Source organism: Vigna radiata, chromosome 10 (genome assembly GCF_000741045.1).
Source record: "Vigna radiata var. radiata cultivar VC1973A chromosome 10, Vradiata_ver6, whole genome shotgun sequence".
Classification (NCBI taxonomy): domain Eukaryota; kingdom Viridiplantae; phylum Streptophyta; class Magnoliopsida; order Fabales; family Fabaceae; genus Vigna; species Vigna radiata.
Window position 1 is genome coordinate 11,820,304 of NC_028360.1, and position 25,905 is coordinate 11,846,208.

Genomic DNA, 25,905 nt, shown 5'->3' on the forward strand with positions numbered 1-25,905 from the left:
AATATATATATATATATATATATATATATATATATATATATATATATATATATAATTTGAGAATTTGTCATATTTAATGAACCAATGGGTGAACCTCCCATTGAGTAGACTCGGTATGACTCTCATATTGTGCTAGTTATATAAAAGGTTAATTCAACTTAATATATAGATATCAATGACACTTTTAAAGCTTTTCTTAACTTTGATCTCTCTTCAACATAATAAATATGATATTATAAATTAATATATAAAAGTAAATAAGTCAAATATAACTGTTGAAGAATAAACGTTATTTTTATTAAAATATTAAGTTCATTACTTTGTCATTCAAACAAGACAATCTATTTACTTCAACTTTTCTCAAGTTTCTTTTACTCTTTGACATAAAATACACATTCTGATGATATAACATCATAATTTTCATCTGCTGAATAGCCATTTTCAGCCTTTTCAAGAAAAATATTATTGTTAGGTTCTCCAATTTATTCATGTTAGATTACATTTTAGGCTTCTTTATGTCATTCTTTTTCTTCGTTCATGCAAAAACTAACATTAATCTCTTTCTTTTCCTATTTTCTCATCTTTTTTTCTCAGGTTTAATGGAAGGAAGACAAAGTTTTTTCCTATCTTACTAAAATTCTCTCTCATCAAAAAGGTTCATTTTTTTTTATTCCATGCATATTCAGGTTTTATCCTTTGTATTCATTGTCCATGAATTTACACAATCTGGTTATTTCATTTTTGTCATTCATATGAGTATTGACTAAAACTGGAAATGGTTTGATGTGAATAAAAGGAATAAGTGATTTAATATTTATATTAGAAAATAGTTGCGAATTAAATATTATATTTGTTAACGAAGAAAAAACATAAGATTTTATGTATAAACAACAACAAATGAAATTTTTAATTTTATCTTATGTATTTTATTGTTATTTTAAAATCAACTACCATTCATCTTTGAAAAAACATAATTAAAAAGATGATTTAGTTATTTTAATATATCATATAATTTTTCTATCTTTATTATAATGTACCTTATAGAAAATGTTGGCGGTTCCTTTTCAAATACTTTGTAATTTCTATAAAACATTTAATAGGATAATGATATTTAGATAATATTTTTTTAATAAACATTTGAATATCATCTACGTGTCATTCTGTGATTGGTCCATGCAGATGATGTTCAAATATTGTAAAAAAATATTGTCTAAGTATCATTATCCCATTTAATATACCTTTACTTGTTTATCTTTAGTAAAAATATTAAACATTTTGTGTTTTGGATTGTTCTTTAATAAAGACATGTGAAAAGAATTTTGTTTAGAAATCATTTCATAGTGTTATGTGTGAAATCAATGTTCTTCCTCAATTAATTAAGTTTCTCATTGTAATATAATATTTCCAAAAATATAAAAATAATTATATTTGACGTGTAAATATCTAATTTTTATGTTATACACAGACCATGGATCAACAATTTGGAAAAACAAATGATTACACAGATGCCTACTTTGAAGGAATAATTCGTGCTTGTGAGGTAAATATTACTACATAATTTTTTTTTTGTATAATTAATTTTCATTTAATAATCATAATATCTAACATAGTTTATTTTTGTAAAATATAAATCAGAGCAGAGTAAGAATTCCAAAAGGGTTCTATAAGACATGGAGTAATGAACTGGGGAAAGCAGTTATACTTGAAGATGATTATGGCAATATTTTTGCTGTGGAAATTGATCTTATTACAATAAACAATAAAGTTTGTGCTTATTTTAACAATGGTATGAATAGTTTGAAGGATTTCTATCACATTGAGGTTGGAAAATTGGTGCACTTTAAATATGTAGGACAAGGTACCTTCAAAATAAGGTTCTCTATTCCAAGGCCACCATTAGAAAGCACTTCAAGGATTCAAAAGGGCACTAGAAGAATGTTATGGGAAAGTAATATTTTTTATGAACAATTTGCCAATATGGAAAATAATTAATTGTATTTTTTTTTTATTATAAGTTTTAATGTGAAAGATGAATTTATAAATCAAGCATCAAATATTGGTGTGAAGTTACCAAACAATGTGGAAGAAGAAAGAGAGATAATATTCAAAAATGGTGAAAGAGTAAATGAAGTTGTTTTTGGGAGAGCTTGGTACAACTTTTATAACAATTTTGGAAAGAAATGGAAAGGTTCAATTTTGGAAAGTAGAAGGAGATGAAAAGTTAAATGTGAAAATAATGCATTTAAGTTAGTATTTTTTTATATGATTAAGTGTTTTTTTTAATGAGAAAACATTTGGTAATATAAATTATTTATACAATATTTATAAGAAAATTTATATTTTTGTTTAAATGGTGAATTCTTATAAGATTGTTCTTAGATTATTATTTATCAAATAATTAAATATTTTTTTCGTCTTTAAATTATTATAAAAAAATTATGTTTTGTTTTTAAATTAAAATATAAAATATTTAATTTCTTTTATTGTATAAAAATATATGCAAAACATCTAACATGTTAAACAAAATTTCATGAATTAAAATATAACTTTAACATATAATTTGTTGGGAAACATATTTTATAATATAAAGACCAAATTTTTATAATTTAATTGAAGAATGATACACAATTTTTCATAATAATTTGAAAATAAAAATATATATTTAACTCTTAATCAAAATAAATTTTAATCGATCACAATAGTTGTATAATCATTTGATAATTAACCCAATAGTTGAAATTTCGAAGTTTACTATATAATTAAGTTAAACTATATATGTCAAACTTCATCAATTCGTTCTTCTTTTGTGGTTTCGAATGACTAAAAACTTTTTAAAGAATTCTAACATCTTTTGCAAATATAAATATTCTAATAACAATCTTTTGTTATAATTTTTCTTTACGTTAAACAAGTCATCACAGTAGAAAGAATATATTTATACTCTACGATACCAATTTATTATAAATTTTAATTATAATATTATATTTTATGAAATTTAATTTTAATTTATATATTAAAGATATTTATTTATTACAATATAAAACATAATAAAATACTGGTAAAGTAAAATAAACTAGAGTCATTAATAAAACTAATTCAAACTTTGATATACATATCGATATTTAAATTTCAATTATTTTGAATAAAAAAAATCTCAAGTATTTAGTTTTTTTGTATTATCTCAATCATTAATTTCAAAAGTTAATAATTACTTAACTTTTAATAAAATATATGATGCAAACTTCCAAGAATCGTCGATATGTCCGAGTGGTTAAGGAGACAGACTTGAAATCTGTTGGGCTACGCCCGCGCAGGTTCGAACCCTGCTGTCGACGTTTTTAATTAATTTTCATATAACTATAACTTTCATTATGAATATTTTGATATATATTCTAAAAATTAATAAATATTAGAGATTTTTATTTTAATTACTTTTAAAATATCACATTTTTTTTAATAACTAAACCTGATAGCCCAGGATTGAATTGTGGACCCATTTCAAACCAATCCCATTTAATGAGGTTTATGAAAAAATAAACAATATTTAGCTACATTTTAACTACACGCTAACTAATACGTTTACACTAATTTTCATTTAAAAATATTTTTTTAGCCTCTTTTAATTTTTATGCATACCATCTTCTAGAAGGTGAATGAAATAATAAAATGTAAACATGGTTCTTGTATCAAGTTGACCCATAATGCCTCAACAATGTCGATATGTCCGAGTGGTTAAGGAGACAGACTTGAAATCTGTTGGGCTTCGCCCGCGCAGGTTCGAACCCTGCTGTCGACGGTTTTGATTTTTTATAAATTTTAATGATTGATTTTCATTGCAAACATAAAGCATCAGAAACAATAAAATGCATAAAAAAAAGTAATATATTAAAGTTTCCAATAAAGATAAGTTTAAATAAAAAATAAATATATTTCAAACGAAACTAGAGAAAATAAATTACCTTCTCTAAAATAGTTTGTATATTTATTTCTTCATATATTTCATTGCATTTGTAGTGATGATGTAGATATTTTACTTAATCTCATCAATAATAAATCCTCCATAATTTACACGCATCAAATATTGGACTTCAAAAGCAGATTGTTTACCAAAGAGAATTCAAGTATTTATGATTTTTGAAATTTAAGGTGAGTAAAAATTTAAAAGGAGGATATGTTAGAGGAAGTAAAACATGCCTTAATTTTTTGAAAGCTTCATTACCAGATTGAAAAATGGTGGATGAAGAGATGAAATAGTCAATGTCTTAGGGTGACATGATTGAAGTAATGAATTTTTTGAGTCATTAGAAATAACGTATACGAGGTAGCTTTTTAAATTCAAACAGAACAAGAAAATATTGAAGTATGTCACCATTATTTTTTATTCTTTCCAACTGTTTGTATATATCTTGCACTGTTCACACTCAAGTTCTGTTGGTCGAGTGAGTGTCCACCCAACAATCCTTCATACCTATTTGATTTCAATCAAATCATTTGAACATCTTCAAGAACAAGCCAAGAAGCACCAACTTCTGCGATTGTTCCATTCATAACTTTTCTTATATTCTCATCAACTGAAATTTTTTGGTGAAAGAACAACCACTTACACTTACTTACACTGTCTCCAGTCTCACTTTCTTCAAATTCACAGAACCCATTTTTCTTCAAATAAATCCTTCTATAGAACAATCAGATTAACTGAAACCAGAGACAAGAAAACATATAAGCAGTTCAAATCGGAGAGAGTGAGATTACGAGAGTTCAAATTAGAAGCCACTGAGTTGATTAAATGGAAAATTTTCCGACAATCTTAAAAACTGAAGAAAATATGTTCAGGAATTGGTTTTGACATCTAACATAAATCTTCAAAATTTGGTAAATACAGTACAATCGCTCTCCGTGTGGAACATTCTCTCTCTCTCTCTGCCTAAGAATACAAAACGCAGTTAAAGTAATTACAGCGTATGTGGACCTCTCGGTGGTGTCGTTTTTCTCCGCAACCAAACACCACCGCATGCATGCATGTTTTCTCTCTACACACATCCAACCTTTCTTCTGCCAATTTCCTCAGTGCAAATTCCAACGTTCAAATCATTCATTCACTGCATCTACCTTCCCCTTCAAAACCCCATGCCACGTGTCCCTCCAACCCTCACACAATGCTGATTCCACACATGCGCATGCTGCCATGAACATGGTGATGGTGATGATGGTTCACCATCTCGTGACACCTCCTTAACCCTTCACTACTCCCTCCCACGCCAAGGAGCCTCCACTCTCCGACATTCTCTTCCTCTATTCCTTTCTCTTCTTCTTCTTCTATCTCTTCTTCTTCTATCTCTTCCTCTTCCTCTTCAAGATCTGACACCAGACGCAATGTCAAACGTCCGTTCTCTCGCCACGCATGCAGAATCTCCGCCCGCTCTATTCTCACTTCAGTCAACTCCAACCTCCCGTCTTTCCTCACGGGCCGGAGATAAAAATTCGGTTTACCGTTCCGATTGAGCGACGACAGCGGCGGTGGAAATGTCCTCACCTTCCCTCTCCCCTCCGTCTTTACCGTTCTCCTCCGAGAAATCTCCTCCCCTTCGATCACACCCTCATCCTCGCAATTACTGTGGATTTGGTCGGAGCTCTCGCAGCCTAGATTCTCCGTGCATGAGGCCAAGCCGCTGACCACGCAAACCACGTCGTTATCAAGGGATCCAATCTGTGTCTTCTTGGGCCGAGGAGCGTCGCTGTTGGGCTTCAACATGGCGGACTCCAGAACGTTGGGAGGTCTGTGGACGTCTGTGGTGGCGAGTCCAAGGCCCAAAAGTGGATGGTGGTGATAGTGGTGGTGATGATGACACGTGTCAGTGGAGGTGTTTCTCTTGAACAATTTGATCATGGCAGGGAAGACGAGGGAGAAAAGAAAAGGCGGATAGAAAGAGAAACCGATTGAGTTTGTCATGGCATAATAACAATAATCATAATCAAAACGTAAAAGTAGTTGTAACAATTTGTGAGAAGGGATTCTGGAAGATGAGAAGAAGAGAAAGAAGGTATTAATAAAATAAAAAGGAAAAGCATAGCATGGGCATGGGGTGGCAGAGTGAGAGTGCCAACCAAACAAAACGCAAGAAAAGGAAGGGCGTGTTTGTTTCGGGGTATGAGCTGGAATCCCTCTTGGAGCAAACGGTGCCGGGTCCCACGTTGGACTCCGCGCAAATAGCTTTTTATCTCTTTTTTTTTTTTTCTGTGGGTTAAATTTTAACCAAACGCTAACCTCTTATCTCCTAATCCTACATTCCACGTATTAATTATGCGTTGACCTCTTTTTATCACTTCGTTAATCTCTTTCTTTTCTTTTCATTTCTTTTCTACCATTTTTATGCTCATACACGTTTTACTCAATAATTAGAAACCATTTTTTATTTTGGTTATTCTCTTGTTACCGTTTGACCATCTCTAACAAAATTAAGAAAACGCGATTCCCAGGTCTTCCAATAAGCACGTTTGCAAAACACAGACAGACATTGGCCCTCGGAGTTTGCGCGAGTTGTTCCTGCTCCCAGACGACCCAGGCAATGATCATTTACACGTTCTTCCGAAAATTAAATTGCTGGTTATTTGAATCGTTTCTACATAAGTTCTTATTTGAAAAAGTAGTTTTCAGTTTTCAGATCAACGTTGTAAAAGTTGTTCAGAAATCACCATTTGTCCGTGTCCTTCATAAATGTGCCGAATTCATCTCTTGAGGGATTCTTGAATTTCTTCTAGCGTACGCCCCTTCGTCTCCGGCACTAGTTTTGCCACGAACAGAACGGTGAAGCCACATATGGCAGAGAAGATGAAGAAAGTTCCTGAACAAACATGATGTGAGTTTTTGCTTTCTTGGTATCTTTTCTTTTGTGGTTCATTTTGGTTTTCTCTTTTAAGGGTGGAGTAAGTATTCTCACAAGGAATTGAAAGAGTGAGTATGAATGAACCTACCTGCAGAACTCCAGCTCATGAGAAAGTTAAAAGCATATGACACAATCCAAGAACACAACCAGCTAACCAATGTCACAACACTTCCTGCAGAGCCCTTCACATTAATGGGAAATATCTGGGAGCCATAAAAAAGATAATTCAGTACACTTTAAGAACTTCTTATGCTCCATTTTTTATTTCATATAAAAACTACCTCAGACATTATCACCCATGGGATTCCCCCCATGCCAAGAGAGAATGATCCTGTATATACCTGATCATTGCAAAAATTAAATGCTCAAAATATCAGGTATGTGGATTTATTTTAATATTTTCAATATTCTTCGTTAAATATAAAATGCTAACTAGAAACAAAGAAAGAAGTCAGTATTTGGTTTGAGTATTTGACACTAGAGAACTCAAACTTCATTACATTATCCACTCTATAAGTACTTGATCTTCGGTGATGTTATTATTAACTGGGCAAAAAGAAAACACAGGTAACATTCTGTCATCTCATTTCAATGTCATAATACAAAGTAATGAATTCGAATTTATGTTTTGTTATTGTTATTATTATCCAATTAAATGCATAAGATTGCTGACTGTAATCAGAGATTCAAAACATTGCCATTGAAAAATCATCACCAGTACACCGACAAGTGCCAGAATGGGACTGACTTCCTTCCATTTATGTAGGTCCTGCATGAGCCAAGCTCAATTAATTGATCATTTTGAAATAACTAAAGTGAAAAAACAAACTTGGTAGTGTAGGTTTTGTTATTTAAAGAACCTGCAAGAAGAATGATAGGGCTGCAAGGAAGCATCCTAAGGATGTTCCCGAAGCAGAAACCTGCATAAAGCTAAACATTTTGGATTCAGATCTTACATATCAGCACAAAACAGAAGAAACAAAACATCATCTTTTCTACCAGCAGAAGTGGTCGTCTACCAGATTTATCCATCAAAAGCACTCCCAGAGCTGTCATTGGGATCTATGAAGATACAAGTGAAGAGAAGACTCACCAAAGGAGTGGCATCTATCTCATTTTATACAACATTAAGAAGGTGAGCGAATCGACTGTATGAAGAGAATGAAGAACCTGAACTGCAACCATTGCTATCATTCCAATACTTCCCGAAAATCCTGAGATAGATAAGAATTTCTGCCTCTATGACAATTGTGTTATAAGTTGAACATTCTCATGGCCATCTTCTTTATCAGTCATGTGTTAGAAGCATTAAAAAAAGAATATGCATGTACCAGCAGAGATGAATATAGAACTTGCATAAAAAGCAATGCCGTTAACCCCTCCAAACTGTTGCAGTATCATCAGACCAACTCCTACCTAACAAAGTAATTAAAAAATACTATAAGAATCTGCAAAAAGGACAAGACAGGCTACAAGAACAAGGATATATATCTTAGAAAGCTCAGCTCACAGTAAGTGACTTCAAATACTGCAACTGAAATAAGCCAAAAATGGTAGCTTCTGTTTCGGTCTGAAGGGCTTCGGTAAAATCCTACAAAAAACATAACATAGAATAATGTGTTAGACTCTTAAGCCTCTTCTACCACCCGAACACTGTAATAAACAAACACTATATGTACTCTAATTTCAGTGGCCTCTTGAGAAACATCAGCATTCTTTCCTCTAAGACGCTGTAGAACAGATTCACTCCTTTCCCAGTGACCAAATTTTGCCTACACAAGATTTCAAACTGTCACAAACTTGCAATGTGTTTGTCTACAATGTAGTGATTCCAATTATTTGGCACAAGTGACTGAAAATCTCAGTTTCTTGTGTGAATCGTGTCATGTTCAACAACAGATGAACAAAAATATCTCAAACAACTCACCAACCACCTAGGAGATTCGGGAATGAAGAATAGACCCAAAAGTTGTACGAGACACGGAATAGTTCCTGAGATAAAGAAAGAAAATGCCACTTACATTGCAACCTTTCTTAATTTCACTATGTTAGATGAAAACCATGCAGATGAGCATTACCTATTAGAGCCAAAATCCTCCAATTTAAGAACGATCCAATAAGATAAGTTAATGATACCCCACAACAAATCATTAACTGTCAAAAGAAACTCCAAATTGGATTTTAAATAAGCCTATTACTTGCAATGAGAGTAAAGTGATACTAAGAAAAGATTTATCGTTTCTTTACCTGATGAACTGTGGTGAATCCCCCTCGGAGATTCTTGGGTGTTACTTCTGCCACATAAACTGGTACCTATAATGAAAACAGAAGAAACAAACCCATTGTTTTTGTTTTGAGTGACCGAATTCCTCTCGAACTGCACTTGTGAAAAACTAAGAGTCACAACAATTACCACATAAGATAGAAGGCCCATTCCACATCCTACCAAAAATCTTCCCACGTATAGCCACCAACCAACCTTCAAACAAGCACCATGTGTCAGATAAAAACGACTTAACTTGTGTGCAAATATCAAGGTTTGTTTTACCGATCAAGTTAATTTCTCAAAAAGATATTTTGCTTGTATAGGCTTATAAGAAAGTGGCGTGTAAGGATGGTAACCTTTGAGAATGCTATGGCAAGCCATCCCAAGATGCAGAATACTTCGGAGAAACCCATAGCCTGTTTTTCAAGATGGAACAAAAACGAAGATTGAAATAAGATTGTTAGGAATTCAAGATGACCAGTAATTCAAGGTGGAGAAGATTGTTAGGAATTCAAAATACCAGTATACAAGTAGAAGATTCCTAAACATGTTGCTTGAAGGTTTTGGATTAAAAGTATTGTTACACTATCTTGTATGGACTGATTCACGAAAACTTATTGCCTAAAGTTAAGTTAAAAGTGATGTTGTAATTTCTTGTATAGACTTTTTGATAACTGATTGGTTTCAAATCTCCCGTGTCTTGAAATACCTAACCTCATGAAACTTTCATTTCAAAACACAAACTGAATAAACTTACAGCTCTTCGACCTGCGTAGTCTGCTATTCTACCACTTATGATGGCCCCAATCATTGCTCCAATCGTCAGTATTGATCCAAAAACCGAATACTGAATAAAACCAGACCAATAAAAAGGTATTAAATGTGTTCCTTCCTTCCTCTCACCAGTTAAATGGTTAATACATGAGAAACCAAAACAAAGGTCGTGATTCAAAGTTCAAACCTCAGCCACGCCGAGATTGAGATCATTCATGATTCCATTTTGAGCAGGAGACGAATATCCAATCTGCAAAATTCATACACTGACAATGGTACTACTCTCATAAAATTGCCAAAGCAAAAACGTGTGAAGGGAACTTACAGCAGACCCAAAAACATAAGAACCAGAAACCGCAACAAGGGTGGTAAGTATAAGAATAGCTGGTACCGACCAAGTTTCTTTCTGCCTCTTTTCCTCACACGCAACCCCATCGTTACCATGATGATAAGCTTGCAATATTTCTGTGGAAAGCAATGGACTTGAACATTCTCTCGGTTCAGAACTCTTAGAACTGTCGTCCATGGTTCCCCAGAAGCGGATTTAGGAGACACTACCAATTTTAAGGTTGCTTGTGTGACAGTAAATGAATCTATGAAGAACAGTGCTTTGTGAGGTCCAAAAATGACTAATGAGGACGACAGTGTTGGAGATAAGTCTTGTGTATTATTGACTTTCGATACTGCGTTTGATGTTTTGAACTCAACTTCATTGGAGGGACTGTGACATGGTTTTTGTTACTGGGCATGTGAAATCTGAACTGATAGGCATAGATTTTTTGTAGGATGATGTGTCATCATAAGCTTGCACAAAAGGCCAAGAGTTCCAAGCTGTGGCATTCTGAAAATCTTACCTTTTCTTGCATGTGATGACCAAGCCCTCAAGATTCTTTTGTGTTGTCCTGAGTTTTAAGGTTTTTGTGAATTTAGAGAAAAGTAATTGAAAACATTCGAATTAATTTTTTTTTTATTTGAATAAATTTGGAAATAAGTGAGAGTAGATTTGAAAGTAAAAATTTATGAGAATTAGTGTAAGATTTAATTTATGTGATAGATTAAAAAAATTTAGTTCCAAATTCACTTTTACTTACCTCCAAATCTATTTAAATAAACAGGAAAAAAAAATTATCATCAAATACTTCCAAATCCTCCGAACTACTTTTTCTCAAATGCACTGAAATGGACAAAGAATAAAATATGAGATTGATGCATTAAAAAAATTATATTATATTTTAAAATATCAAAATTAATATCCATCAATATATTTTTAAATTACAACAGATAAACAGTACAAAAACACAGTAGATAATATAAATTGGTGATGAGCGATGAAATAGTAACTTAGATATTCCTGTGTGATGCTATTTATATTATATTTTCAACCCACCATTATTAATTTTTTAATACAAAATTAAAATGTTACTTTGCCTATATTTTTACTATTATTGGCAAGTCTTTTTTTTTTAATTATTACAACTCAAACTTTAGTAGGTATTTTAATCCAAGACACAACTATTAATCTCTTGACCATTTTACATACTTTTAGAATTTAACTTCTAACGACATAAAAGACCAAACATGTTTGTCACTTGAAGCATGTTGGTCTTCTTTTATGATTAATACAATATGATACATCGCATCCACACAATTAAAATTCTTTTATATTTTTAGTATCTAATAATCATAATACGATACAATATGATACATAATATCCATCATTAATATTTTTAGATTTAAATAAATTTTAGATTTACTTATTTTCGTCTTGAGTATCCAGTATTTTTTTTAAAATTAGATATATAATTCATCATAAAATTTTGGTTGAAGATCCTGAAAAAAAAAATCATTTTCATTTTGTTCTTATTATCACTTCACTCTTTTTAACTGGATTTTAAGTTTTTTTTTTAAAAAAAACAATCTCTTTTAGTATTTTAACTTTATTTTATTATAATACTTGTTACCATGTGATAATGTATTCTGCCGGCAAGTAATCAACTTAATGTAAATTAATTTATATTATACTAAGCTTCAACCATTCCTATTGTTTTCTGAAGTGTATTTTAGTTTAGAAAACACTTCAACATATAATATAAAATATTTAGACAAAAAATATAAACTTTTTAAGTATCCAATTTTTAAAAAAAAATATTAGAAACATAAAACAAAAATTAACAAAAGTTATTTAAGTTATATTTCTACATAATCAATTTTATTTAGTTTTGTTATATTTTTAATGATACATAATAGCAATTGACACTAAATTGTTTTCATATTTTACTCATAATAATATTTTTAAGTCACAAATTGAAAAAAGAAACAAATAATGAGATAGTGGAAAGTGACTAACATGGATTATAAAAGTGTGCACATTAATTTCTTGTTTACATAATATAAATAAAATAAAATAAAATAAATTATATACATATTATACATTTTTATTTATATAAATTCTAAGACAGCAAAGAAAAATTACATACACAGAGTCTCTGTTTTTGCTAATACTGATTAAATTGGATAAATAATACAATCACAAAAAAAATATTGTGACTTGGAGATTGTTATCTCCATGATTCAAACTTATGTAACTTTTGAATAAACTTCTTTACACGAAACCCCATCAATGTGCAACTTGCAGAAATTCTGTTGCAGAGGAATACCAAATTCATCTCTCATAAGCTATTCAAAGAAGCTTGAATTTCCTCTAGTGTACGCCCCTTGGTCTCTGGTACTAGTTTTGCTACGAAAACAACAGTGCTGGCACATATGCCAGAGAACAAGAAGAAAGTTCCTGCTCCAACACAACCAAAACATGACAATGAACATGTTTTTCATAAAATACTTCTTTAAATTTTGATGTTTTATTGATTTTTTTGTCTTGTCTCTTGAGGAAATTAATGTATGTGTTAGAGTGGAAAACAGGAAATAAGAGTAAATTGAAGTTTACCTGATGAACTCCAACTCATGAGAAAGTTAAAAGTATATGCAACAATCAATGAACATGTCCAGTTAACCAAGATTACTAAGCTTCCAGCAGTGCCCTTCACATTAATGGGAAATATCTGAAACATGAACAGCATTCATGTGCTGAGGATTTATTATATTTCAATTTTGATTTGATGAGTCGAAGCATAGTTGAACAAAGCTACCTCAGACATTATAACAGACGGAATTCCAGACATGCCTAGCGAGAACAATCCCATGTATACCTGCTCATTAGGAAATTTAAAGCCAAATTGCTTTTATCTATCAGTCATTCAATCCATGAGTAAACCAGGCTGAATATACAACATGAATTGAAATTTTGTCGGAGAATTAAACTTCAGAGACAACATTAAAGTCCTAAATTCCATTCGATCTTACTAAGACAAATACAAGGCCAATGAAAAATGAAAAGACAAGGATAAGTACAAGATGCAAGTGTTGGCATTGTTAGAAAAGCATTACCAGTACACCAACAAGCGCTATAAAGGGACTTATTGACTTCCATTCATGTAAATCCTGTATCAAGCAAGCCTAATTGTTCTTAGAAATGATTCAAAAAGCAAAAATGATTAAAGCAAAGATCTTCTATCAAAAGAAAAGAACCTTCAAGAAGAATGATAGGGCTGTCAGGAAGCTTCCTACGCATGCTCCTGTAGCAGAAGCCTGTGTAAGAGTCAAAATTTAGGATGAGAATCAACAGAACATGGAAACAGATAAAATTATAAATTAAAAAAGGAAGAAAAAAATTGGCCATTTTACCAGTAAAAGTGGTCGTCTTCCACATCTATCCATCAAAAGTACTCCTAAAAATGAAAATGAGACCTATAAACACAAATAAAAGGACTATGTGAAGAGAAGACCCCGGAATGAAGTGTACATGCATCATCCAAAATGGCACTGAACTTGTATTGTATAGAATTGAGCACACAGAAGTAATGAAATTGTGTAAACAGAAATAAAAACCTTGAAGACACCCACTGCTATTGTTCCAATAGTGTCTGAAAATCCTGTAAAAGAGAAGAATCTTTGCCTTAATGAATCATGCACAAATCTAGTATTCTCTGATTTGTTTTTTCTTATTTGGCATATGTTAGAAGGACCTGCACCTACCAGCAGAGATAAATATGGAATTTGTATAGAAAAGAATGCCACTAATCCCTCCAAACTGTTGCAGTATCATCAAGCCTACACCTACCTAAACAAGTAACTAAATACCATGAGAGCCTGGAAAACATTAAGATAGCCTGAATGAATGGAATGAATTTAGAATGCTCACAGTGAGTGTCCTTAAATACTGCAACTTAAATAAGACAATAATATTTCCTTTTTCTGTGTGTTGCTGAAGGGCTTCTGTGTATTCCTACAAATGAAGGTACAGCCAAAAAATGTTAAATATTAAATTATGTGTCCCCTAGTAAGATCATAACCCAAACAAGAACTTGTTGTATACTCTGATTTCAGTGGCCTCCTCATAAACATCAGCATGCTTTCCTCTTAGGCGCTGTAGAGCAGACTCACTCTCTTTCATCCGACCAACCTTAGCCTGCAGAAGATTACATATATCAGTTGTGCTGTGTTATCCAATGACATGTGTTGACTCTAATCATTTGACAAACAGAAGAAAAAACTTGGTTGCTTGTGTGATATGTGTCCAACATGTACTGATCAAAGAGCAAAATTCCAGAAGCTAAGAACAACTCACCAGCCACCTGGGAGAATCAGGGATGAAGGGAAGAGTCAGAAGGTGCACAATACAAGGAACAGTTCCTGAGATATAGACAAAAAATTATGTGAGTTATTTCGAACCCTTTTTAATTTGGTTTTGTGAAAAAGAGCAACATAAAGAATAGTACAAGTATATTTACCGATCAATGCCAAAATCCGCCAATTCAAAAATGCGCCAATAAGATAAGTTAATGACAACCCACAACAAGTCATTAACTGCCACAACAATACCAAATAGACATTTAAAGTGAGCCTTTATTGAGTGACACAAAAAATAAGTGGCACGATACACAAAATAAGAGGGGAATGACTGATGTGATATCATTTATAGTATTCCTTTACCAGATGACCTTCGGTAAATGCTCCTCTGAGATCTTTGGGTGTTATTTCTGCTATGTATACTGGAACCTGATTTGCAAAGGGAACTGTGTTACATGTATTTCTTGATTGACTGAATAACATTAATTTGAATTGCAGTCATAACATATCAAACGTTAAAGCACTTACCACATAAGATATGATGCCAACCCCACATCCTACCAACATTCTTCCAATATAAAGCCACCAAGAAACCTTCAAACACGGAATATTCATTATCTTAGACTGAATTTAAGGAAATTGACCCTGTGGCTTTGGGCGTAGGAAGGAACAGATAGAAATAAACACGAAGTAAACCATTTAACTAGAAGCAGTTTTGCTTGAAGCCTAGTTAATAAAGAATCTCGGATATCCGTAGACTTCAATTTGAGAAATATGGGAAGAAATTAATGGCAAACCTTTGAGAATGCTATGATAACTGATCCCAAGATGCAGAAAACCTCCGAGAAACCCATGGCCTTCATGGAAAAATGAAAAATTTAACCCAAAGTGAACAACAGTACCACTGAAACTAAAACTAAGTGTAATCTGTCTCTGACTTACCAATCGCCGACCCACATAATCTGCTATTCTACCACTTAAAGTGGCACCAACTATCGCTCCAATCGTCAATATTGAACCAAAAGTTGAGTACTGGAAAAGTGACATAAACGATCAAATAAACAAGAACCAATAAACTATGAGGAGTGAATTTAAGAGAAAACTTAACACAACTTCTTAGGTATTGTCAGTTTCATCTATGTATTACACAAACAATTGAGGTGACCTCAAATAAAATTAGAGAATACCAGAAAAGATATACACAACTTAAACATCAAAATTTTACATTCAATTTCCAGTAAAGTCAACTGTTCTTACCACGCGATACATTTTAAGAAAGATTACAAAAACAAAGATTGTTAGGTCGTAACCTCGGCGACAGAGAGATTCAGGTCATGCACGATTCCATACTGAGAAGGGGATGAATATCCGAGCTGCAAAAAGAGGTGTCTGATGTGACGGCAAGAACAGAAGTGGTGATTCTGAACTGTGATGAACCAAAATGTGTGATTGATAACTTACAGCATACCCAAAAACGTAAGAACCAATCGTAGCAGAAACGGCGGTGAAAACAAGCATAAATGTCATCTCAGAAGCTTCACTTTGCTCATCTTCATGGAAATCAACTCCATCTTTGCTGGAAGACAGCAGAGGAGTTGAGTTTACACTTGCTTCACTGCCTCTGATGCCCATGAGTGATGATTCCTTCGCCCAAAAGTTTCCACCACACGACCAAACACTCCACACAAGTTGTTTTACACTTAACAAGAAAGCTTAGCAGATAATCATGTGGTTCTGTATCAGATTTCTAGCACAAGAACAAAATCGCATATTTAATATTTTATTATTAAAATAACTGTCAGCCAGTTGTTGGGAGAAAAAGTAGTTGAAAAGAAATAATTTTTGGATGTCTATTCTACTCTCTAAATCAATACACTCTGATTTTTAGCCATTTCATTATTCTACGACTCTCTTCCTTCCACGTTATCTACAACAGCAATAAATCTACGACCTTTTTAAAAAAAAAGAAAACTTTTTCATATTTTATTTAAATTCATATTTTATTGAGGATATTTTTGGATAATTTGAATATATTTTTTTAAAATATGACAAATCTAAATTCACTTATTTTATAAAAGAAACGTAAATTTGTAAACCTTTCAACTGCTTCTTTGAAAAAATCGAAGAATAATTGGAAAATGGATTACGTGAATATCTTTACAAGATTTTCACTAATAAATTAGTACAATATAATGTTTTAAACTTAGAATATAATTTCGTAAAATCACGGAGTGGGTTGAAGAGCTCGTCAGAACCCGTTGTCATTCCCAATATGCTTATTTAAAAAACTAACATTCATTTCACGTGGTTTTTTATTTTATATTTTATAAGATTTTTAGAAGATTATGTATACAACACAAAAGTATCTTTTTTATTTTATATACTTTCAATTATTATTAGTTGTGGCGCGTATCACATGCTAATTTCAACAAAATAAAATGATTTTTACGAAGAGGGGTTAAATTTATTAAATGTTATGGTGATTTATGTATGATTGATAAAATTAAATCACGTGCAATTATTGAGAGAAGTTTTAGTTGCGTGGGAAGTTTTCGTTAGGTGTCATATCAAATTCGGTAATGTCTGGTTTTATATTATTAATGAGTGCGAAGAATTACTTATTACATGTATTATTTTAGTTAGTGTTTTTAATCTTTAAAATTTAGAATCATTTTTGTGACATCCATTTTTAAACTGTATTGCTAGAACAAATTACATAATTAATATTATGATATAGTAAATAATTAAGAAAATATAAAGTTATATTACAGTTATTTAAATATAACTATAATATACCTTCCTATATAGATTTTGTGCTTCTAAACCAAAAGAAAAAATAACTACCATAGAAATAATATAAAAACTATTAAGCATCATAGTCATTTTTATCTAAAGTCTATTCTATAGTCACTTTATCATCTTATGTTCATGCTCCCCAGATGGCCATAACTAAGACAACAGCATACAAAAATATACCAATAATATACAAACAACAAGATAAGGTAGTGATACAAAATCAAATCATAATATACATTAATATTCCATACATGAGTCATATTTCACATAAAGCAATACAAACATCTTAATCATGTTCAAGACCTAGACTCGACTATCCAGATTTAGTATGAATGTCAAGCTATGGTGGGTTGTGCACTTGTGATAGTTTCTATCACTTTGCAAAGTCATTATCAATGGGTTTCACCTTACCATACTCACAAGGTTAGTCTGTATCGCGTCTTAGGTCATACTGGAAACAGCTACTTAAGAATGAATGATCATTAAAGTGTCGGGATAACCCCCAAGACTAAGCTCCCTGCATTCATACTAACAACATTATGATACAACCATTAAAAATCCTCCTTAGAACTCTTACACACCATATTTCGTTCAAACATATATTTCAAACCTTATCACACATAATACAACAAACCATTATAATTTTCAAAACCATACACATAAAAAGAAAAGATTCAAAAACACCCAAGAACACAGACCCACTCACCTAACGAATAGTCTCTACTGAGCTCGCTTAGCCTTTGCAACTCTTTGCCAAAAACCTTAAATACTCGCCTAGCGAGTTCTAAAACAACAAGCTCCCCAAGATGAACGAGTTGTTTCGCTTAGCCTCTGGAATTCACTGTCAGAACTCTCCTAAACTAAGTATGTAACTTTGCAGTACCAAATTTGCATAATTAGCACCCCTAAACAACCCATAACCTATTGTAATATTTTTCACAAACTTTTAACACTCCTAGATTGAATTGTAAAGTATTTTAAACCTAAACAAAAGTGTTAAACCCAATTTAAACTAGTTATCAAGTATCTCACCATAAGATTTCACTTAAAAACATCTAAACTCTTCCATTTGAGACCAAAATTTCATTCTATAAGTTCTAGCTCATTTTTAAGTGACTTAGGAACTCTAACAAGTCATAAATGACTTACCAACACACCCCAGACCTTCCATTTGGAAACAAAACCAATTATTCAAAATTTCACTAGTCCAAACCTCTAAAAATGCACTTAACACCAACCAAAACACCACAAAAGTACTACTACCTCTTTCTTGAACAAATTTCAACTACTTCATAACTCTAACAACCCTAAAATCACATCCAAATAGACTCTAAGACTTAATTTCCTCTTTTTAACCCTTAACTCAAAAACTCACATACCAAAACTCTTTATTTTAACCAAGAATATTTACCATTAAACCTAGTCCAATTCTCTTTCACATTAAACCAAATTCAACACCACCAAACATTTCACCAACACAATTCATCAGACAATCAGAGTTTAACATACAATCATTCAGCATCAACAAGCATCACGTGATCAAATTCACCTACTTAACCACAAAAATTTACATTAATTAACATTTCAAGCGTAAGCATCCAATATCTCCAAACTACACATCATAAATACTATCAATTCATACTTTATAAATCAATATAGAATAAAAACTATTTCCCCTCACCTCATAGATAACTACCATAGCTCTAAAAATGTCCAACCATTGTTTCAAACAACAAACTCTAAAAACACCTACAAATCACCAAATTGTGATCAGAGTGAATCTTTAGGATCTCATATTGACAAGATACTAGAAAAAAATAACCTGTCATTTATATTCTCCATTTGGACATTATTTGTCTTACGCTTTTGTGTCATTTAATCTAATTATATATGATTTTTTAATTATTCCTAATTACACTAAAATTTAATTTGATTTTCCATTTTATTTTTGACTCTTTCTTCTTTTCTTCTCTATGTGTGAATATTTTTCCCATGTTTTTCATTTACCTAAACAATAGTGAAAAATGAATTCTTTTTTAAAGAAGAGCAAAAGATAGCTTGAAAAAAAAATATATACGAAAATGGAAATAGTGAAAAATAACTGTAAGTGAGGATTGAAACCAATAAACAAGATGAAAAAATAGAAATGAGAATAAATTGAAATTTGTGACAGTTTTATAATTGCTTTTAATAAATAAGTTAAAAGTTATATTGATGGGGATAAAACAGAAAAGTAAAGGTATACCCAAAAAGGTGTATTCTTTTTTTAACGTAAATATGCGTACGTGGACATGTGTGTAATTAGTCTTTATATCTCTAATTTGTCAAATAATTTTAAAATAAATAAATAATTTTCTTACTTACGCATTCATAATATGTAACCTAATATCATATCTAGATTAATAAAATAATATCTAGAATCATCCTTACTAAGCTAAAATAAATAAAAGTTTATGAAGTAACATTTTTTTTATTTCTTCATTTATTAATTTCTAATTATATATACCCAATCCCTAATACATCATTCCTTCTTCAAGTTTACTTGGGGTGATCGGAGGTAATTGAGAGAGAATGATTGAGTGAATTTGAAGATAATATTTTTTTGTTGTTTATTTGAGTGAATTTAAAGGTAAATAAGAGTGAATTTTAAAGTAAATTTTTTTAATTTGTCATATAAACTAAATCTTACACTGATTCTTACAAACTTTATTTCAAATTTTACTCTCATTTACTTCCAAATTTACTCAAATAAACAACAACAAAAATTACTCTCAAATCTAATTAATGACTCTTTTTCAATCACCTCCAATTATCCTAATCCTAAGTGAACAAACTATAAGTCTGGATCACAACATTCGATTTGATATGAGTGAGGTAAATTTACGTGCAGAGTCATCAATCACGAATCAAAATTTATTGATTTAACAAGAGAGTGGTGAATTGCACAGTGCTTAATGACTTTCCATTTTTATATTTATATATGTTGTCACCAATATCGCTTTACTATATTTAATTATGCTTTTGTGGCAGAAGCAAATGAAAGGATAGATTTGAGTGTCAGATAAGACATAATGTGACATTGAAGAAAGTGAAAGGGAGAAAATGCTGCCTTTTCATTGTTTCATTTAGCCAACTTCTTCATTCCATATTTGTTCACTGTCACATCTTGCATAAAAAAAAAAAAAAAATCATTTTTCTAACACTTTATAAACAGTATATTGTTATTTATATACAAACTTTCTTATGATACTTATCCAGTTGCTCTCCTATAGATAATATAATAAAATGGAAGGTATATATATAGATATATAATTAAATATAATCCTAGACCAAATTTGACTAAATGGATTAAGAGGAGGATATAACAAAAGTAGAAAAAACTATTTTGAAATAAGTGAAAAAAATTAATACTTAAATAACAAAAGAATATTTTTAATTGAATTTTTGTTAAAAAATTATAATTGATTATGTTAAAATCTTATATTTATAAATAAATTTTATTTAACTTTTTATTATTTAAATTTAAGAATTATAAAATAAGTCAACTTAATTTGTTCTGGTTCAATATTTAATTCGTATATATATATATAAAAAAAAAAAAAAGAGGATAAGGTCATATTGTTCCGTCTTAAGAAAATTGGTCCAAAATTCTATCTCATCTCTCCAAAGACGGCCAGTACTTTGACCAACTTTTTTCTAATTTTTTAAAAAATTATATATATATATATATATATATGGGTTTGTTAATACGTGTACGCCTGTTTTTCAGTTGATACGTTTTAACAATGTGTACCGGATTATAGTAAACAAAAATACCCTCATTTATCATCCATTCTAAGTTTTAAGGTTAAGAATATTTATATAATTTTCATTCTCAAAACTAAAAAAAAAAAACCCAAACTCTTACCTCCCTCATTCCTCTCAATTCTTTCTTTTTCATCTCTCTCACCCCAACATTTTCTCACTGTTGTCCCAATTAAAAAAAATCAAAAACCCTTTGTCATCAGAGATATTTTCTCTCTCATCTCAACTTTTTCTCTGTCATCACTCTAACATTTTTTCTCTCATCTCAACCCAATTGAAGATGGTGGTGGTAATTTGAATCAGAGATATTTTTAAAAATTGAAAAAGTTTATTCTTTTATAATCATTTTATATTTATTAATGTGTGTAAAATGAATATAAACTTTGTCAATTTATGTTACTCTTTCCAAATCTCAAAGGTAAAAAATGATTTTACTGTTTTTTATCTTGCACCGTGGTTAAAGTTTATTCTAAAAGCCTCTAAAAGTTGATTCAATGATAAAAAGGAGACATAAGGAAATTAAAGAAATAGGTATAGAAGAGCTCCCTAGGAGTACAATTCTTTCAATTCTAGGTTGTAATCTTACATCATGTATCCCATACCAATAGAGAAAGGAAAAAGAAACACTTTGTGTAAAGGGAAAAAGACAATAGAGGGAAATATCTTGTTCTTTAAAAATATAATGAAATATGATGTAAATGATGTAAATGTGTAAATAATGTATGAAAATTTAATTGATTTATGAAGGTTTTATTTACATGATTTAATTTAAAAATGAAATTTAATAATAAGAAGAAGGGAAAATATATAAGACATCCTTCAAATGAACGAACAGAGCAAGAGCAACAAATTACGATGTCATGGGTTGTTGCGTGTGGCTAAGGGAGAGTATGGAGACGAGAAAGAAACAAATTGGACAAGTGAGGAAGGTGGATTAGGGTTAGGCAAGAGTTTCTGATTTTTTTTTTTCAATTGGGACAACAGTAGGATGACAGAGAAAATGTTGGAGTGAGAGAGATGAAAAAGAAAGGATTGAAAGAAACGAGAGAGGTGAGTAAAGGTTTGGGGGTTTCTTTTTTTTTTAGTTTTGAGAATAAAAATTATTTAAATATATAAAGAGAGAGACAGACATTAAGAATATTTTTAAGTTTTAATTAATGAATTGATGTCTTTAATCAAATAAATCATAATATAATTTATAAGATACTTAATATTCGTTATTATGTTGAATGGTTACTACTTAAAAACATAAAGTTTTAATTATAATAATTTAAATTATTTAAGAAAAAAATACACTTTTTTATTTTCTAAATTGTGAGAACTAATTAAAATGCTTTACTTTATAAAAATTGTGAGAACAAATTATTTGCTAAATTTTATATTAAATTGACATAATTAACTAAAAAATATGAATTAATTTATTTTTAACATTACGTTAAATTTGTTATGAACCATCTGTACTGATTTTTTTTTAATATAGAAATAGTTTTATACAATTATTTTTAATTACTATATTTTATTTCAGTGATTACTTCCTGATAAAAAAAATCTTGTTAAAGTTTTAATTGTTAATCTGAAAGTATTTTAAGAATCTAACAATTGAAACCATTTTAAATTATAAATGATTTTTCTTTTATATATAATTGTATATGAATATTTAAATCTCATGTTTCAAATTGTATACTATCTCACTGTGACACTCGATGGTGACAGCTAGTAACAACGTTGCCTTTAATAATTTGATACAATCATTGATGTTTTATATATAAAAAATTATATAATTTTTATTATTGGGATACAATCATTGATATTTTAATACATAAAAAACTATATATTTTGTATTATTAAGGTTGGATACTGTTGTCTTATTTTACAAAATTATATATTAGTTGTATAGCTATCATATGAATTTGGAGTCGGTGTAAAATTTTAATGATGTTAAAGATGTTATACGAGAATTAATATAATAAAACTTTAGGTATTAACTCAAGGTTGAATAAAATCACAAAATAATGAACAAACTTTTACATTTAAAAGAAGATATTTTGTTTATGGAATGTAATGTGATTTTATCAAGGACAATTGTTTGATAAATTTAAGTGATGATAAAAATGAAAGTTAATTATTTTTTATTAGCATCATTTTATTCATACACTTACTATATATTTACATACACTAAATTTTTATCTGTTTATATTTTAAAAATTATATTATAATTCATACTATTATAATTAAAAATATAATTTGTATATTTAAAAAATATTTATTAGAGTTGTTTATATCTAATATCTTTGTAGAGAAAGGTACTAGCCTTTTATATATACATTTCTCACGTTATAATTAAATTAGTAAATTAATACTAATCAAATTATTACTACATTTTATAATGATGCATTAAAAAACTTTGCACATGAAATTCAATTTTTTTTATACTTGTCTTTCTAAATTTGTAAATTTAGTAATGTATAAAAATAATATCAATGATTTCATCTTCTAAATAAGGGACACTATTTTGAGATCTTATAAAGTTGCTTCTTTTTTATTCCCTTTGTGATTACAACAAATGCATAATGACTCTCAAAATTAAACAATAGTGTACCTTACTCTAGAATTAAGATCCAATCTTACTTTAGAATCAAGATCTAATATAAGATAAAACAAAACTTGTGTAATTATTATTAACATTATTACTACTATTTTATGCTTCAATTTGCATGCAAATCAGAAATATATCAAAAATTAATTATCAAATATGTGTCAACTGTTTCAAAAAGTTATTATTGTTCTTTATCTATATTTATATATAAAGGAAAATATCCTCTTTGCTGCTCACATTTATTTTGTAACGTTACCTTTTAAATAAAAGTTTTTTAATTAGAATAATTATCTATATTCGTGTGTAAAATATATTTTTTTATCATATTTATTTTATAATTTTACCTTTTATTTTTTTTAAATTAAAATATTTATTTTAATCAATTTCATCATTTTAAGTGACTATTTCATTTTTTGATTTAACTGTTTTTTAAATTTAATCATTTTTAATTAAAAAATATCCACAAAATAAATAAAAAGTATTTATTATAAGGGTAACTCAAATGTTTTCACTGTGTGTATATAATAAAGAATAAAAGTAGAAATGAATAGGAATAAGAATATGGTTATATTTATTATAAGGGTAACTCAAATGGATTATAATTATTCTTTTATCTCAACTTGATCTTTCTTTTTATTTTATATTAACAATTCATATTAATGAGTATCAAGTTGATAATCATTCACATTAGATAATAATAGGTTAAAACCATTTAGGCGTCCCTATTTTCGTAAGGTATTTTCAATTTGGTCCTTTTCTTTTAAACCTTCTCAATTGAGTCTTTATAAGTGTTAATTTGAAACAAATTAGCCTCTGCCGTTAAAAATTGTTAATGGTGTTAAAATTATGCAGAGGTGAGTAGATGACGTGGTTAAAATTCTCGTTTTGAAGTGTTAAAATTGTGAGGTGTTAAAATTGTGGAGAGGAGAATGGGAAAAATTTGAACACCTCTGCACAATTTTAACACCTCAAAGGGAGAATTTTAACCACGTCATCTACCCACCTCTGCACAATTTTAATACCGTTAACGATTTTTAACGGCAAGGGCTAATTTGTTTGAAATTAACACTCAATTGGGAAGGTTTAAAAGAAGAGGACCAAATTAGGAATACTTTACAAAAATAGAGACGCCTAAATGGTTTTAACCATAATAATATTTATATCTTGAAACGTGTTCCTTAATATTATAATTTTTTTCTCCTTTTTACTAATATGTATGTGTATCTTTTCATGACCTGAAGGTTGAATTAGTCAGTTTTCCTTTCATAATTATGCTATTTAGTTATATTTTATGATTTAAATCGTAATCAAATAGTTTTCAAAGTTTTTAATTATTATGATTAATTTCTTTCAATTTTATTTTATTTGTATGAAACCAAAAATAAAATAATTAAATATTTAATATATGTAGTAATTGAAATTTAGATAACATTGAAATTATTTTATAATTTTTTATTACTCAAGAGTATCTCTCATCAAACATTACATTGGTGGACTTTCGTTTCAATTTTTTTATATTTTGAATTAGGATTTGAACTCTGGTCATAAAATCTATTCAATTAGTCGTGTTTAATTTCTCAGAAAATAGAAGTATATTATATATAATGTTTCAGAAAATATATTTGAAAAGTGACTCATGATACTATGAGTGGACAGGATTTTGAGTGGAGTGAATGTAACACGTGTCACTTCCCGGATGGAAAAGAAATCGGAGGGTCAAAAGGAAAACACAAGCTACTGTTTCCTATACCTCAGAGATTTTTCATCCATCCCATCAAGAAGCTTTCAGAAGAAAAAAATCCATAATAGAAAAGGAAAATTGCTTTCAGGAAAAAAAAAAAAAGGAAAGAGAGAAAAAGTTGTTCACTGTGTTTCAGAACATAATTTTCAAAAGTGATAGAGTGCTGAAAGAAATCTGATGGGTGCAGGATGTAATAGCCAGAAATATATAAATTGGGTTGTTAAAGAAAGTAATTGGGCCGTACATAAACAAAAATCTGATGTGAAAAAAAGAAAATGGGGGTTACTCCCTGTACCTCCCCAATTCTAACCCCCACCCCCCCATTCCATTTTTAAGATTTGTTTTATTAGTTTACTTT

At 30.0% G+C, this 25,905-nt stretch overlaps 3 protein-coding genes and 2 non-coding genes across 21 annotated transcripts; 2 read left to right on the plus strand and 3 right to left on the minus strand.

The window, feature by feature from the left end:
• Window positions 1-3,253: 3,253 nt before the first annotated feature.
• TRNAS-UGA lies at window positions 3,254-3,335 on the plus strand. Its single transcript has one exon. It is a non-coding gene; the product is annotated as a tRNA-Ser (tRNA).
• A 379-nt stretch (window positions 3,336-3,714) lies between these two features.
• TRNAS-UGA lies at window positions 3,715-3,796 on the plus strand. The gene has a single exon. It is a non-coding gene; the product is annotated as a tRNA-Ser (tRNA).
• Window positions 3,797-4,322: 526 nt separating this feature from the next.
• LOC106775656 (sugar transporter ERD6-like 5) lies at window positions 4,323-10,808 on the minus strand. Of its 17 annotated transcripts, XM_014662799.2 has the most exons (19): window positions 10,250-10,804; window positions 10,112-10,174; window positions 9,908-9,997; window positions 9,507-9,566; window positions 9,298-9,363; window positions 9,132-9,197; window positions 8,963-9,038; window positions 8,812-8,876; window positions 8,564-8,656; window positions 8,395-8,475; window positions 8,216-8,300; window positions 8,055-8,098; window positions 7,884-7,946; window positions 7,745-7,804; window positions 7,600-7,653; window positions 7,166-7,225; window positions 6,973-7,087; window positions 6,694-6,842; window positions 4,323-4,695 (listed from the first exon to the last, which is right to left on the minus strand). In XM_014662799.2, exons 1-18 carry the CDS (start codon window positions 10,448-10,450, stop codon window positions 6,727-6,729), a joined length of 1,458 nt encoding a protein of 485 aa, XP_014518285.1. In that variant the 5' UTR covers window positions 10,451-10,804; the 3' UTR covers window positions 4,323-4,695; window positions 6,694-6,726. The 17 variants fall into 17 exon arrangements, 9 of the variants coding, with proteins under 9 accessions (XP_014518285.1, XP_022643020.1, XP_022643021.1 ...); XM_022787299.1 differs by lacking the exon at window positions 4,323-4,695 and having other exon boundaries at window positions 6,574-6,842; window positions 10,250-10,803; XR_002669988.1 differs by lacking the exons at window positions 4,323-4,695; window positions 6,694-6,842 and having other exon boundaries at window positions 7,038-7,087; window positions 7,385-7,653; window positions 10,250-10,808.
• On the minus strand, window positions 4,706-6,466 carry LOC106775659 (protein FANTASTIC FOUR 3). Its single transcript, XM_014662802.2, has one exon. The coding sequence runs from the start codon at window positions 5,948-5,950 to the stop codon at window positions 5,150-5,152; it is 801 nt and encodes a 266-aa protein (XP_014518288.1). The 5' UTR covers window positions 5,951-6,466; the 3' UTR covers window positions 4,706-5,149.
• Window positions 10,809-12,343: 1,535 nt separating the features above from the next.
• Window positions 12,344-16,427, minus strand: LOC106775657 (sugar transporter ERD6-like 5). The gene is made up of 18 exons (XM_014662800.2): window positions 16,072-16,427; window positions 15,921-15,983; window positions 15,553-15,642; window positions 15,408-15,467; window positions 15,139-15,204; window positions 14,974-15,039; window positions 14,772-14,847; window positions 14,609-14,673; window positions 14,357-14,449; window positions 14,183-14,266; window positions 14,017-14,101; window positions 13,870-13,913; window positions 13,666-13,728; window positions 13,510-13,569; window positions 13,369-13,422; window positions 13,071-13,130; window positions 12,869-12,983; window positions 12,344-12,712 (listed from the first exon to the last, which is right to left on the minus strand). Exons 1-18 carry the CDS (start codon window positions 16,240-16,242, stop codon window positions 12,594-12,596), a joined length of 1,434 nt encoding a protein of 477 aa, XP_014518286.1. The 5' UTR covers window positions 16,243-16,427; the 3' UTR covers window positions 12,344-12,593.
• Between the last annotated feature and the right edge of the window lie 9,478 nt (window positions 16,428-25,905).